The sequence below is a fragment of the Poecilia mexicana genome, unplaced genomic scaffold (assembly GCF_051168715.1).
Source record: "Poecilia mexicana isolate PSO_F unplaced genomic scaffold, ASM5116871v1 scaffold_7, whole genome shotgun sequence".
Taxonomy (NCBI): domain Eukaryota; kingdom Metazoa; phylum Chordata; class Actinopteri; order Cyprinodontiformes; family Poeciliidae; genus Poecilia; species Poecilia mexicana.
In genome coordinates this window covers 2,313,593-2,329,828 of record NW_028263376.1, presented here as the reverse complement: position 1 = coordinate 2,329,828, position 16,236 = coordinate 2,313,593, and the positions used below count along the sequence as shown (strand labels likewise).

Here is a 16,236-nt window from a genome sequence, read left to right as displayed (position 1 = left end):
ATGAGAAGTGAGGGAGGGAATGATGTAGAAAGGGAGGAGAAGGATGAGCTACACTTGGATGAAGGACTCTAGACGAATGAGGAGAGACTTTTCAGAATTAGCTTCAGAGATGCTACTTTCCATGACTCTGGTCATTTAATCAGTTGTAAATATATACATCTATAAAAAACAACAACCAGCTGCAGCGATGGACAGATGGAGCCCTGAGGACAACTGGACACTCACACACTGATATGATTTCTCTCTGTCTCTCCGGCTGTTGAAGCTGCTCTGTGGAGAGCTGACAGAGTTTAAAGCTGTTTAAGCCTCCAGGATGAGCAACCGCCGGGTCTGAAATCCAAAAGAAGTTAAGAGGAAAGTTCAGGGACACGGCTGGAAACTGCTGGAGCCACAATGGAAATACACACCTGCCTGTGCTTGGTTTTCATTGCTGCAACTCCAAGAGGTAAGGTATTTAATTTCCTCAGCTGTGTCATCCCTGATTTCCTCTGGTAATGTAGATTACTATCCAAAAATATTAAATGAACAGAAAAACAAACAAACAAAAAGAGAAGCAGACAGAAATGAGCTTAACAATGAATCTTTGTTTTGCATCACATAATAACATATAATAGTATGGCTTTTGGTTTTGTTGTTTTATTTTGTAATTATATCACATAGTACAAAATATGCCATAATGTATTTTATTGCATCTCAGTTATCACATCTTGTTTCCTTGCATATAATAATCACACCACACCATATCATATTACATTGCATCATATCCCATTGTATCATATTTCATTGCCACATTACAGAGTATCAAATTGTATCATATCAATGCATAGTTATGCATTATATCACATTATATTATATCATAACACATCAGATTACATCACATTACCTACCAGCATATTGTTAGGAATCATAGTAAATCACTGTATTGGATCATATTGTACATAATTACATTATTTTTGTATTATATTGCTTCAGATTCCTTTATTGTGTCAAATTATATACCATCATATCACATATATTGTATCAAATCATATATCATATTGTATCTGAGTTTCATCATATGGTATTGTATCACATATCACTTTGAATCACATTGTTACATTGTACATCACACTGAAGCAGATTGTATGTCATAGTATCACGTAATAACAGACATTTTATTTTATATTGTCTCATATTAAATACTGTATTGTATTGCATTACTTCAAATAACCACATTAGATAGCTTTAGATCACACTGTATCAGAATTATATTGTCATATTTTTTAGCTTACATAATGAGGAAGTAGTGGACTTTTACCTGGATCCAGCTGAGCTAATCAGAGGAATGTGGAACAGCTGGGAGAGGAGACACTGATACTAATTAGTACAATATGATACTGAGATAGGCAGAGAGGAAACTATAAACCAAGAGGGAAATACACTAACAGAGGATGAACTAAAACACAGGACTTAATGAGTAGCACCTGTACAGCAAGACCTTTCTGACAATAATGAGCACAGAGAAATTAACTCTATATGGCAAGACCTTTTAAAGGAATTCAGAAGTGAGTACAAATACAAAAAATAGAAAAACAAAACAAAAACAATGATCATAACATACATCGCATCGTGTTTAATCATATCGCTGTGTTTTAAATTGCATTGAATCGTATTACAACACTTTGTTATTTTATCACTATCTGATAGAGCTTGGGATCATACTCTTATAACAGACGACTCCCAATAATTCTCCAAAAACCCACATTTTTGTGAATGTTTTTGTAGCTCATATCAAAATATTCAAAAGAAAATGCAACTTGGGAAGCTGAAACACCTAAACGTAGCTACCTGATGCTGTTGGCTGGCGTTTGGAAAGCAACCAATCCAAGACCTGCATTTGTTTTCTTGATGCTAATTGGATGTATAGCTAAGAGTGGAAGTAAAGAAGATTGTAGGTGTTAAACTGCCAAAATGGTTTCTACTGTGTACTAATGTATATTAAGGTATATTTGGTGTTTGAACTAATGAAAGAGACAATTAAAAGTGTTTTCAGAGGGATTTTCAAGTATTTAAGGTATTTATGTATCTGTGGGTTACCCCAGTGAATACTAATGTTGCCTATAGTATTTTTGTCCCTATTTAACTGTAGAAAGAATATTTATTTGTATCAAAAAGGGAGCAGAGGGACTTGCCTTTATGAAAAATAAAATTCAACCCTTCTTCCAATCTTCTTCTAACCCAAGTAATCTTTTTAAAGTCCAGCTATTCATTAAGTGAGTAAAGATTTTAGTGCTGAAGGCTAAACTCCCAATATGATTCATAATCTCTGACAAAAGCACAACCTTAGGAACACAAAATGTGTTTTCTACAGTTTTGGTTTTTAATTAAATAAAGTCAACCACTATCGCTGAAACATTATTATATATTTAAATATATATATATATATATATATATATATATATATATATATATATATATATATATATATATATATATATATATATATATATATATCTGCCTAGCCTAGAAGTCATATATCCTGTTTTGCTGGTGGTGCCACAGTGATCAAAGAGAGCGCAGACTTACAGAATGTCACAGCAAACAAATCTTGATCAGTCACACACAGACTGTCAGGACAGGAGCTCTCCCATCCAATCCCATTAGCTGCAAGGCACCTTTGGAGTCATCTGGGACGTCACTTCTTTATTAAATACATCAACCCACATGTCTCTGACCTGGCATGCATAAGAAAAAAATAATAAACATCAGTTTTCCATCAGAACATGCACAAACATTTCAAGGTTATCAGGCGTCTGGACTTGTCAAACAGACTCAGGTTCAAACAGCAATCAGAGGGTTGGGTTGTGGTGGAGGAGCTTGGGTAAAAAGACATATCAGTTTAACAAGATATTGATCCAAATCCTTTCAAAATGGCAGAAGCCAGTCTTCAGCCAGCCAAAGGACAGTCCATCAGTTTTGATTGAGTGGGCAGCAGATGTGAGCGAGGCACAGTGATGGCAACACCTGTGTCACCAATCTGAAACACGAGTTAATACAAACATCTTCATTCATGTTGTTCAAACACACCCGTTAAAATACATCCTGAAACTATTCACACCCTCTAACTGTTTCAAGTTCGGTTTTTTCCCACTGCTTGTTTTGTTTAAAATGAATCAAAGTCTATTTTTCTTTAACAGGAGCTGCAGTGTAATTATGTAAAATCAACTTTTTGTTATATTGTTATCAAAAACAAATCTGAGTGCAGTTAGCAAACACCTGGTGGAACTGCTGGTATGAACTGCTTCTCAGTCCCACGCTCCTAAGAGCAGTTAACAGAGAAACACTAGTTGCATTTACATTAATTGTAAAATTGTAATCAAAAAAAAAAGAAAAAGAAAAACATTTTAAAAAGCTGTCATGCCTGAATGTTTAAAAACACTGGATTAACAAGTTTTTAACTTAGAAAAAATCACACATCTTTGTAAAGGTTTATTTTTGCAATGTCATGACATTGCGTGAGAAAAACAATACTCTGATTTATGTGGGATACATATTTTATACAACAAAATGTGGGAAAAATTAAGGGGTGTGAAGGTTTTCCTTCCTGTTCCTTCAGGTCACTAAGCTAACTGTTAGAGACAGAAAAATGTTCCTGAGCCTCAGAACAATTGATATTTTTGCACAATGAGTTCAAGTAAAGAAAGACGAGACATTGAAAAATGTATTTTGGGCAAACATAATGAAATATCAGAGACCAGCAAAAAAAAAAAAATCAAATAACGTCCAATGAAAATGGAATAGGGGAGGCAGAGGGGCATTTTGACTGAAACACTCATCCGTCCACTTTTGCTTTTCCTGTCCCGCGTCCCTTTGTCTCCTCTCCCAGATACTGTCTCATGTAACCACAGGCCACCTGTATAATAGAGGTCACCCTCCTTCCACATTACAGTCTGTGTTCTTCAGCGGAGCCACATCAGCTAAATTCACAGAGGATGAATGTGTTGTAAAGGAAAAGCAATATGCATTCGAATCAATGCAAGATTAGTCTATTTCAAGCATGAATATGAAAACAGAAACTCATTGCAAGAAATTTGCACATGTATAGCAGAAAGTCAAAGCTTTTTCTATTGATTTTTAATGTCTTCTTCTTTTCCTTCAGTGTACTCCCAGGTTGGACCTCGTGCCCATGCTGAAGAGAGGCTTCTTCAGAATCTGTTTGCGCATTACAATAAGCTCTCTCGGCCTGTGCAAAACACTTCAGACACGGTGCTGGTCCACTTCGGCTTGTCTATTGCTCAGCTAATTGATGTGGTGAGTGAAACCAAGCAGCTTTGTTACAGTTTTTCTGGACTGCTTCCTGACTCCACATTTTCAACAGTTAAAGAGACAGTTGTATGTAAAATAAACTTTTCTGAGCTTTGTCTCCTCTCCATTATTCCATTATTTTAGAACGTTATTCAAAAACAAACCTAGAGTGATTCTTTGATTCTTTCATGCATGTTTGAGAAATCCTTCAATCTCCATGGATGATGCTCCTCCTCAAAGCTAAAATTTCCAAGCAACCCACAGAACAGGGCATTCTGGGTAAATTCAAACAAAGCAAACACACATGTTTAGCACTAGCAGTAGAAAAGACTTGTGGTCTTTTACTAAAAACCAGGGGAGAGAGTAGTTTTAAATTCTTGCCAGTACTATGACTAAAATAGTCAGAGACTCATTGTGCGAACCAAAACAAATAAAAACATTAATATTTTACTGTCCTATAGGCCTCCTGTATGGATAATGTAGAAAGTAGAAGCACTTCCCAATGTGGAAAAAATATATTTTCTGTCATACAGGGTGGAAAGTAATAAGTTACATTTACATTTATTGATGTAATTTCAATTTGTCTAATTTGTCCTTTGAGTTGTTTACAAAACCAGAACTTTTACTTTAACTTGAATTTGTTTACTCTGTTACATTAAAAAAAAAATTGTAATAAGTTCTCATGGTGTTGCATCAATGGGAAGACAGGAACAATGAAAACCTGTCAAGTTTAGTTCAAGTTAACTTCTGACAAAAAGAAAAGATTTTGCTGTACTTAAGGCATCAGTTTAACTCTAAGTATGAGAAAGGCAACAGGTTTATCATACATTGTAAACTTTAATATTTTAACAACAAATGTAAATGTCAATTTTATTAGGTACTTGTGATAATAATTTGTTTTGATTAAAGCTGAAAACAGAAAATCAGGCTTAGTTTGGAGTCGGTTATTTCAAACTATTTAATGGGAGTAACAAACAGCAGCTGATATAAGACATTGGGAATTAATGTCCATTAAAAGTACACATAATATTTTGTGTTGTTTATGATTTATAAATGTGCCCATTTAAATAAAAACAGTTTGACCAATATGTACTCATTTCCTTTGTGATGAGTTGAACTTTGTTTTGCTCATCATAAAGCAACTAAAATAAAAATTTAATAAGGTACTAAGTACAGAAACTTTTTAAAATCAAAGATAACTAGTTTTACTTGAGTAGCCTACATTTTTTACCCTTTCCACCTCTGCTGGCATGTATAAACATTGATAAACTATTTTATACTGTAGCATCTACAGTAACTTTTTATCTTTGGCATATATTTCTATATTGGCTAAATTGTACTGGTAACACACATTTGAAAGCTCCATAGCTAATTAGGAGATTAGCTTCCACAGTAAATCACACTACATGGGGGGACTGGGGGGTTTATGGTTTGCCATTATGTTCCTTTGCAGAAATGAATGTGTCTTTTCAGTTGCAATCCTTCTGTTTATCCAGACTCATTACAGCCAGCATGAACCGTCATCGAGAAAGTAAAACGCATTTTGAGACAGATCACTTATCAGCGGAAATGAAACCACAACTAAGGAGATTCTATTAGTTTCCACCAAATTAAATCCAGTTGCCAGATAATGCTAACGCACGCAGTAAATATTCACAGCTGTCATCCAAACAGATATCCAGTCACATTACGTCTTCCCAGAATATCTTCATTCACAGTTTCCAACACATCCACGTTTTATTTCATATATGCATGGAACACAGTTGTATATATCCACACAGTTTGCTTAAAGGACCTTATACATTATGCACCCTGCCTTACTTTAGGGAAAAATGTCCTCTTTTTCTTTTGACATTCAGTTAGCTGACAGTGCTTGCTCCAAATGCCTGGTTGTGTCAACTCCAGCTGAAATTGTCTTTTCCAATGGAGTGTATTCGCTGACTGCCTCATCTTACAGGCTGCTGGGGAAGAGCTGGAGAAAGCAGCTTTCCAGAAAAGTAGCAGGGCCCTTCTGCAGGAAGCTGATATTTTTATTTTCTTGGTGTGTTACACAATGAACCTCTGGAACTACTGATGTATTTACCTATGAAGAACTTTAAGCTGCAATAATTACTTTTCTTTCTATTAAAAGGATGAGAAGAACCAGATGATGACGACAAACGTGTGGGTTAAGCAAGTAAGAGATTATGAGAGAACCAGATAAACGCTGATCTAACACTGCAATGCATGAACATAATGGTTGTTTTTCTGCAGGAATGGAACGACTACAAACTCCGTTGGAACCCGGAGGAATACGAAAACGTCACGTCAATACGCATCCCGTCAGAGATCATCTGGAGACCTGATATCGTCCTCTACAACAAGTACAGATCAGTTTCAGTAGATCACCTAGAACCACTCCTCTGTCACCATTTTCAAAATCATGCGTCAAGTCACTTCCAGATTTTGATGACTTAACTCCAAACAGATGGCGTGACGGGAGGAGAACGTGATGAATCTCTTTCCTTGTCATTTGCCCATTTCACAAAGTAATTTGATGGAAATGAATGTGAATCAGGTCAGCTTTAATGGAAAAGCTTAGAAAGTAATACGTGCTGTTAGGAGTGAGGGATGAACTGTAACTGACTGTGTCTACGGCAGCAACAGCAGATATGGTGTCCGCAGTGAAAAAGGTTCATTTGCTTCAAAATCAGGGAGGTTAACTAAATTTTAAAAAGTTGCTCCAGGAACAAAAACATGTTGTTGTTAATACATAATTGTAGTTTTAATTGAAACAGCAGGGCAACCATTTTGAAGATTTTCTTCATAATATTTTAATCCTTATTTTATCTTTTATAAAGCAACAGGAGTGGCTCATTCAGAACAAATCAAACCTATATTCAACTAACTTCAAGATATATTTACTAACATATTTGTTAAAACTGTCACTATGTTGTGACAGATAATTTGTGAAAAATATCAAACTCTTCTGCCTTCTCCCAGTGCTAACCAGAACCAATCAGAGCCAGGAGGCAGGTCTTTGCACTGAAGTCTAACGTTAGTTAGCATGGCCACAAATAACAACAAATAAACGGTTTTATTGTAAGAGTAAGTCATTTTTGTGACATTAACATATTAAGCAGCGTGTACATGAGCTGGATTGACAGCGTTAAGACCCTCCCTCTGGCTCTGATTTGTTGTTTTTGGTCGGGAGTGCTGTAATTTAGCTACATTTAGCTATGCCAGTCACATGATCAATAACCAGATGTTACTTCTTCTGGCACAAACCAAGAAGAAGACAACAGAAAGTGGTTGGAGGAGGATGGCGATGATGGTGCAGCGTGTTTTTTAATGACTTATTGCAAACTTGTTCATTTACTGATTTGAATTGCGTTTCTTGCGGAAATTATGTGCTTAGACTTTAGCAGAATATAGACAAAGTTTTGCTCCCATTTGTAATGGAAATACAGATAAAGAACTTTATGATAAAAAATCCATCATGCAGAGCACAGCTTACTGTGGCTGAGATACCAGGAGACCAACAACATATTTTTTTGTTTTTCATACTATAAAATGTTTTTATGTAGGATGAGCTGTTGCTTTCAACCTTTTACAGATGCATTCTTCAGATGACTCGGATGATGGGGTGTGTGTGACGCTCAGGTGTGTGATGGCAAATCTGCAATGAAATGAAAGCTTTAGTGTCCACAAAGAGATTAGCCAAATAAAAAGGGAGATAATTAAAGAAAGGAGAGTTGAACAGCTGCTGCTCCACCAGATCAAAGCTGTCATCAAAACTGGCATCAAAACATTTATGAATTATTTACTGATAACTTTTATTTTTCTTTAGATGAGTTTTTTGCGCCTACTTATCAAACAACACAAATTTAAACCTAATATCTAAATTTGTAGTTTTATAATATTTTGTCATATGTATTAATAATTTAATTACAAAATTATTTAACTATTGATGTGGAACATCAATATATTGTGTTGTTTCTTCAACACTAATAAATGTGTATTCACAATCACAGCAAATCCTATTTAAATTAATAAAAACAAATAAATCTTTTTGCCATTATTAGGACCTATTGTATGAAATTTCAAATGTAACAATGTAGTTATTTCCATTTTACTTATTTTTTTTAATGCAGTAGAGATGTGGTTGAGAATTGGTAAAACCTAAGCCAATCCAAAATGCACCAAATGTTCAGAAACAGTCAGCACAACACGCACAATGTTTTATCATCATGGCAAAGAGATAAACGTCTTTCCCATATGCCCCTCTCTTTTTCAGTGCAGACGGCGACTTTGCTGTGACTCACCTCACCAAAGCCCACCTGTTCTATGATGGTCAAATAAAGTGGAAGCCTCCAGCCATTTACAAGTCGTCGTGCAGCATAGATGTCACATTTTTTCCCTTCGACCAGCAGAACTGCAAAATGAAATTTGGCTCCTGGACCTATGACCGAGCCAAGATCGACCTGATCAGCATGGCCAGTGATGTCGACCAGATGGACTACTGGGAGAGCGGCGAGTGGGTCATCATCAATGCAGTGGGCAAGTACAACACGAAAAAGTATGAGTGTTGTACGGAGATCTACGCAGATATCACCTACTACTTCATCATTCGGAGGCTTCCCTTGTTCTACACCATCAACCTGATCATCCCATGTCTGCTCATCTCCTGTTTGACTGTTCTGGTCTTTTATTTGCCATCCCAGTGTGGAGAGAAGATCACCTTATGTATTTCAGTTCTACTGTCCCTAACCGTGTTTCTCTTGCTAATCACAGAGATTATCCCGTCCACATCACTGGTGATCCCCCTGATTGGTGAATACCTGCTGTTCACCATGGTCTTTGTCACACTCTCCATCATAATCACGGTCTTTGTGTTGAATGTGCATCACCGGTCGCCCAAAACTCATGGTATGCCTCACTGGGTGCGCAGAGTTTTCTTGGACTTGGTTCCTCGAGTCCTCTTCATGAAGCGTCCGCCAGGAACGGCGAAGCAGCACTGCAAGAAGCTCATTGAGATGATGCACCGCCCGACCATGATTTCCACAACAAACAACTCGCAGGCTTTTTGGATTGGTCTGGACACAGAGCTGAGACAGATGACACAGACAGACAACACGCTCCCAAAAACCACAACCGACAGTCCGAGAATCCTTGTTTGCTCACCGTCTCCACCTTCTTCCTTCCGAGAAGACCACTGTAATGACCATCCGCTCAGCACCAACATCTTCCACAGATCGGCCTCCGCCAAATACTCTGTCCTCACAGAAAAGCATTCCCTACGTGGACACAACTCTGCGACCATGTGCGCCTCTCAGTTGTCTTTGCCTCCGACTTTGCCTCTGGGCTCCTTTCACAACTTGTCCAGTGAGCAGCCAAGTTCTCTGTCCCTCAACGGCCGTTCCCAAAGCGTGGAGCAAATGTGCAACCAGCACGATCAGGCTCCACCGACATCTGAGCATCTCTGCCGCTCACAGAGCTTCCAGTACTGCTGTCTGCATGATAATGGCTTACTGGGGTCTCCAAGGCAGCTGAAAGAAATTGTCTCTATGGAGCACTTGGCCAAATCCCCAACAAGAGTGCCAACCAAAGAAGCAAGCACCCAACAAGATACTCCCATTCCAGCAATTTCTCCAGCTATGCAACGAGCCATAGAGGGAGTTCAGTACATCGCAGACCATCTCAAAGCAGAGGATGCAGACTTTTCAGTAAGTTATAAGAATTTACTTTTTTTTTTTAAAACTCAAAAAGCCTTGGTGATAAAACAAGTAGTTAGGAGCAGAAAGAGCAGGTAACTTTAGCTTATAGTTAAGGTAGGGACCTTAACTATAAGGTCCCTACCTTTAAATGTGGTTCTGATCATGGCATGTGGAAAGTAATTTGTGAAAGCTGAAAGGTGAAGGACAAACGAAGATGTGTGAGGCCTAACAAAATTCTCATCCACAGACAAACAACGTCTTTAAGTCTTTTATTAGAAAACAGATAAAAAAAAGATCCAGCAAAGCCACAACTCAGGGCCTGAGATATCCATTATCCTTCAGCTGCATCTGCTCTGTGCCAAGTTTTCAGCTGATTGCCCTTAAGAAATCCACTTGTTGGTAAATTTTCTATAGATTTAATTGAAGAAATGGGAACAAAATTTGTCCTTGTGGCAAGCTGCTATAGAACAAATGCTTAAAGATCCCATTTGAAATTGGCTCTTTGTCCAAGATGCTGTTTTATGTCATCTTAACAATTATTTTATATCTACAGGCTCATATGTCGAAGTGAAGTGGCTTAATAAACAAAATAAACATTCTATTGAAAATGGTCAGTGGACTGAAAATGGGAGAGAATAGAATAGAATAGACTTTTTGTCCCCTAGAGCAGTGGTCCCCAACCCCTGGTCCACGGACCAATTGGTACCGGGCCGCGCAAGAAGTAATTAAATATTTCCATTTTATGTATTATAAAAGTCTGGAGGATCTTTTATTTTGAAAATCCTTTAACCGGATTCTCTCGGTTACTTGCGCGCCAACATTGAGCCCACAAGCAGCAAAATGAGTAAGAAACGGATCAGATGTCTTTGGAAAGTTTCTTTGCAAAGGGGAAAAGGCCCAGAGAAGAGACAGGAGGATGGATTTATCCCGGACCGGTAGGTGAGTCAAACATTACAAACCCGCTCTGTGTAACATGAGGCGACCGGCTGCTAATGAGGCAATGAAGCTTCAAACTGCTTCACCTCGTAGAGACCAAGCAGGCTGTGGATATAAGCAACACTTCGGGTGTCATTGTCTCCATCACTCCCTGATGGGACCGTCTCGTTGCAGAGAAACAAGCTCAGGGCTCCGTTAGTCTTTATCGTGAGTTAAAATGTTCACGAAAGAAAAATGTTCATTTTTGTGGCGCATCTGTATCTTATTTTGAAGGGATATGTAAACGTTACCATAGCGACCAGAGTCGTTTGGGCAGTGGAGAGGAGATGAGTAGAGCTTGTGAGTCTTAAGTCTGGTTTAGACGGAAAGATTTAAGGATTGTCGGCCGATTCTCCAAACCTCACGAACCGATTCCAGAGGATAATCCAGTAAAACCCCCAACATCGTATACGGGAATTTAGAATGACCAAATACGGATGACGATGTAGAAGCAATAGTGATAGTTTGTGGAGTCATTTTAAGAGATAAAAGACGAAGAAAAAGAAAAGGCGGTGATAAAAGACGACGGGAGCAGCTGCTCTATTTGCTGCACTATGATTTGGAGGTGACTACTTTTTCATAGTTAACATTTTTAACTGAATAAACATAATAAACATATATAACAATGACCTTTACATATAATAATAAACATTTCCACATATCATCTCCGATATCCACCGGACTCTCAGTTGCTCGATATGTCAGCTGTTTGGGATTCCCCTCTGTTCTGACGTCACCGCGTCACCTGCTGTCACATTCAGCAGGTTGTGTTCTCGTTCCCAGTCAGGGAAAACCCCACAGGCTGCGATAAAAGGGCCAAGACAACCCAAATTGGGTTTATTCAGGATTTAGCCGCAACAAAATTTCCAAGTCTTGACCGGTCCACGGTAATAAAAAGGTTGGGGACCAATTTCCTAGAGGACATTTGTCATGTACTCCAGAGTGTATATTGCATAATAGTAGTTGCCCAAACAGACAGTAAATCCATGTGCACATCATATGCATAGTTAGAAACCTGAACAACATACACAATAGTTTAAAAACAACACAATCCAAAGTACTGCTAACCTTCCAGCAACCTGTCATCTGTTTAAAACTTTGATTCAAAATGTTTATGGAGATGAATACAAAAGAGTATTTAAAACAGTTAAATTTAGTTTTTGGGATTTGTACCTTCTACTGATCTCATATTCCCCACACAGGATGTGGAACAGATCCAACAATACCCAACAAACAAGAAAGGCCCTAAGAAACCTTAAGAAACTTATTATAGTGAGCACTTCAAAAGATTACCAAAATCTGTCTAAATCTGTCAAACTATATGGAAAAATGTTGGACACTATGAACTCCAGTAAGTAAATTAGATTGAGGACATTAAGTGATCTCTTTTAAAGACAAGCTTTCGGTTTCTTTCTCCTTCAAACATCCTAAATGTGAGTTTACAGTGAAAAGTTATTCTCACTGCCTTCCACATTACAGATGAGATATATCTGAGTACACTGTGACCTGGGAAAGGTAGAAGGATGTCCTCTCTGCAATGTAAAGTGAAAGATGTCTACCTACATCTGCTTGTAAACCAACTGAGACATTTTCAACTGAATTTAAGGACAAACCGGTGTTTGCTGCTGAATTACCACTTCTGTGTGTCTTGTTCCTGATGCTACAAAAATGTCCATAATACACATCTTCAAAATCATTTTGTCATCATATTAAATACAACTCTGGAGTTTCCATAGTCTATTTTTCCTGCTGTGTGCCTCAAAAAACACACTATTAGAAAAAGCTAGTGCTGTGCTTTGAACCAAAGCATAAAGAAGAGATTTCATTTTAACTAGGCATGTCTCATTCAGGATTTCTTTTCTCCTCATATGGATCCATTTCATGTATGTGTAGACATCAGGAGATACTTTATTAAAGTTAATAAAATCAAAGTCATGTTTTGGCTTGAAAACTGCAGTGTTAAAGTGCAGTTTCATTTCATAACCAATGACATTCTGGATAGGGCATCCCTTCTATTTTTCCTACAAAGCTCTCTTTTCTTACTGCAGCAGATCATTTGTCCCAACCAGTTTCTGCAGATCAGTCTCAGTATGGTGGTATGGTAAAATCAGCCAAAACTTCTGGCTCGTTTTATTCTCTTGTCCTCCCGGATTCAATGATTCCATGTGTGGAAACAAAAGCCACATAGAGATGAGAGTCAACACTCCACGTCATACAGTTTCAGAGTTTATTCTAAAATTTAAAAGTATAAAATAACATTGACAACACAGACACTTCAAACACACTAAAACACAGATTCATTTACCTGAGACAAATGGAAAAGAAGAAGAAAGAAAGAAAATCAAAGATGTCTTTGGAAAGTTGCAAAAGCAAATCTAGTTTGTTCCTCATATGCACAAACTTTTATAGTAAAGGCGTATTCTTCTCTTTAATTTATTCAAATAAGGCGTATCTTTCCTCATCCAACCAGGAGCTGTCTTGGACCCTCTTAAAAGTTAGCTTTATTTTATAATTGGGGCCTGCCTATGCAATGCATGGCAGGAACCTACTGTTCTACACCCAATAAGCGGTCTCTTTATATCTTCATTTATTTTTCTTCCATCACCATTAATGCGACCCAAACCGCTGCGTGCACCCCCACAAGTGGTATCAAAACATTCAGCTTGATCCCAAGAAAGGAGCTATTTACTTTTAGTGAGATTTTGAGTTAAAATGGCGACATAAATTGCAAAAAATTAGCAAAAAATGAGACTAAGTGTCTCACAGAGGGCTTATGTTTTTTTGTCAGGGTCCTTGAGACCGACGCTGGGTTTCTCATAAGGATAGAAACTCTTTCTACCATACTGAGAGAGAGAGCCCAGGTGTCGATCGTTACTTACCATAGCAACGGGGGCCAGACAGGCAGTGACAAGTCTCACAAACAGACACAGAGAGGCCTCGCAATGCATTGTTATGAGCTTCTGTCATTGGACTCTGGTAGTGCAATGCTCCAACTTTGCAACATTTTGGAACTGCATGGATACTTACTCAATGCATGAGTCCAGTGGTGCAAGCTTGCTGGCTTGCATGGATGTGTTACTGGTTAAGCGTCAGAACTCTAAATCCAAAGAGACGTACACATGTTGGGCAGGCCCCAGTTAAAATTTTTTAGGCATTTAATATGTCTAGTTAATGACCTGCTGTTGTTGATGGAACCATAGATGTGGCTCTGTCTAAACATCCTGAAGGAGAAGGTCTAACCATCATTCTCGCTCAAACACACCTGGATTTTGAAGTGTCCTACTTAAAGTCTAGACTTTAATCCTACTAAGATGAAGAGGCGTGTTTTTTAATCACGTAGTGCGTGAACAAACGTATTGACACGTGTGATTTTAATTGTAATTAAGAATTCATTTCTTATGTAATGGAAACACAGCAATTGCAAAGTTGTGTTTTTTTGTACATTTATAATGGAAACACAGCTGCTGATGTAGCGGTGATACGCTGCTTCACATCCAGGAGAAGTGGAAATCCAACTCAGGAAGAACAGATGCCTGTCAGTGGAAAAAGTAGAAATACTACATTACAATGAACTACAGCCACAGGACGCCATTCATAAAACAGCAGGACCTCTATAATTTGACCATGAATATTTCATGGCAAAGATTGAGTGACATTTAGAAGGAAGCAGCCTCTTGCTGAAAAATGGCATCATCCATTCAAGACAGATCAATCAACGATGGAAACCACCAGCTGCTAAACAGAAAAGTGGTGTGGTGTGAAATTTGAAATATCCCTATGTGTATTTTTTATTTTGTTTTTGTCCTTTCTGCCAGGTGAAGGAGGATTGGAAGTACGTGGCGATGGTCATTGACAGGATATTCCTCTGGATGTTTGTACTGGTGTGTATTCTGGGATCTGTGGGGCTCTTCCTCCCTCCCTGGCTGGCTGGGATGATCTAGCAGCTTTGAGGAACATGAGAGCTGGCTGGCTTGTGACAGGCTTGTCACATGTAAGAAAAAAAGGTTTATTGTGAATCTTTTTTCTTTCTGTTTCGGGGAACTCCATGTCACAGTCTTTGCCCTTATCCTTTGTAATCAAAAGGTTACCCACTGAGGAACAAGATGGAATATCTATCACTGATCCCTGTGGACACATACATTCTTTATGAAGGCAAAAGATCAACAACGAAAATACACTTCAATGCCACTCCATCCTGACTCTGAGCTGCACAGCTCAAACTGTCACGCTGTGATAAAACATGTGAAAAGCTGAATCCTGATACACCAGAAGACTTAACATCCAGATTGCTAATAATAGGACAATATGAGGTCCAATACCAACATTGCAGTGTCTGGGTAGAACAGAGCTGACAATGAACTGATGTCATGAGATATTCATAAAGTAATGTTTCTGTGAAAATTTGTCTGAGTTTTTCCTTGGGATGGATATTTTATTTGTTTTAGATAGATGTGACTAACCTGATGTTAAATGTTGAATTGTGTCTGTTCTCTCAGGCTTCATAAGCATTCTGTCCTTTCATTAATGGCCACATGCACAGATAAACACATACACTTTTAATATTTTCCTTGATAAGTATACACATGGACATGGTGGCGTGCTGTGAGGTTTCAGTCAGGGTCTTCAATAGACGTCAACTACCTGAACAATATACACATGCAGGACGATGCAAAAATTATGCAACACACCAAGCACCAGGCATCTGATAATATGCAAATAAATAAAAATATGCCAAAAAAGCAACAATGGAGCCCAACAATGCATACACAGGAAACAGTGAACATAATGGTGTTACGTCGATCCACGTTTCCCATCAGATACTATTCCCCCTGCGTCTTCTCGCCGCTCCGCACCGCCCAAGTGGCAAAATACATGCGTGCTCGTTATGAGCACTGAGAAAACACGCACTTGTTCATCGCGCTTATCTGGAGAACTACGGACACAGTGAAAGCTCAAACAACGTGTTTCAGCAAAGTTGTCACACTTTATTCACGTTTTTGTGAGAAAATAATTACAATAATAATAAATATTTATGTGTGAATGTAATATATATATATATATATATATATATATATATATATAATATATATATATTATATATATATATAAATGTGTGTGTCTGTGTCTAGTTGTAGATATTATGACAGATAGATAGATAGATAGATAGATAGATAGATAGATAGATAGATAGATAGATAGATAGATAGTGTTAAGGAAATAAATTAAAAATATGCTAGTTTTTAGACTTGATCATATGTTCAAAATATTAGATTAAAATTAA

The 16,236-nt window shown here is 37.9% G+C and overlaps 1 protein-coding gene across 1 annotated transcript; it reads left to right on the top strand.

Annotated features, from left to right (window-relative positions):
- Positions 1 to 378: 378 nt before the first annotated feature.
- Positions 379 to 15,356, top strand: chrna4b (cholinergic receptor, nicotinic, alpha 4b). The gene is made up of 7 exons (XM_088006874.1): positions 379 to 445; positions 4,139 to 4,290; positions 6,416 to 6,460; positions 6,538 to 6,647; positions 8,561 to 9,989; positions 14,771 to 14,946; positions 15,039 to 15,356. The coding sequence occupies exons 1-6, from the start codon at positions 394 to 396 to the stop codon at positions 14,894 to 14,896; spliced, it is 1,914 nt and encodes a 637-aa protein (XP_087863000.1). The 5' UTR covers positions 379 to 393; the 3' UTR covers positions 14,897 to 14,946; positions 15,039 to 15,356.
- Positions 15,357 to 16,236: the final 880 nt, after the last annotated feature.

Bases quoted from the DNA above. Each gene is read 5' to 3' on its own strand.
- chrna4b (XM_088006874.1), top strand. From the start codon at position 394: ATGGAAATACACACCTGCCTGTGCTTGGTTTTCATTGCTGCAACTCCA. The intron at 446-4,138 runs GTAAGGTATTTA...CTTTTCCTTCAG, and splicing joins CATTGCTGCAACTCCAAGAG to TGTACTCCCAGGTTGGACCT. The intron at 4,291-6,415 runs GTGAGTGAAACC...TTCTATTAAAAG, and splicing joins TTGCTCAGCTAATTGATGTG to GATGAGAAGAACCAGATGAT.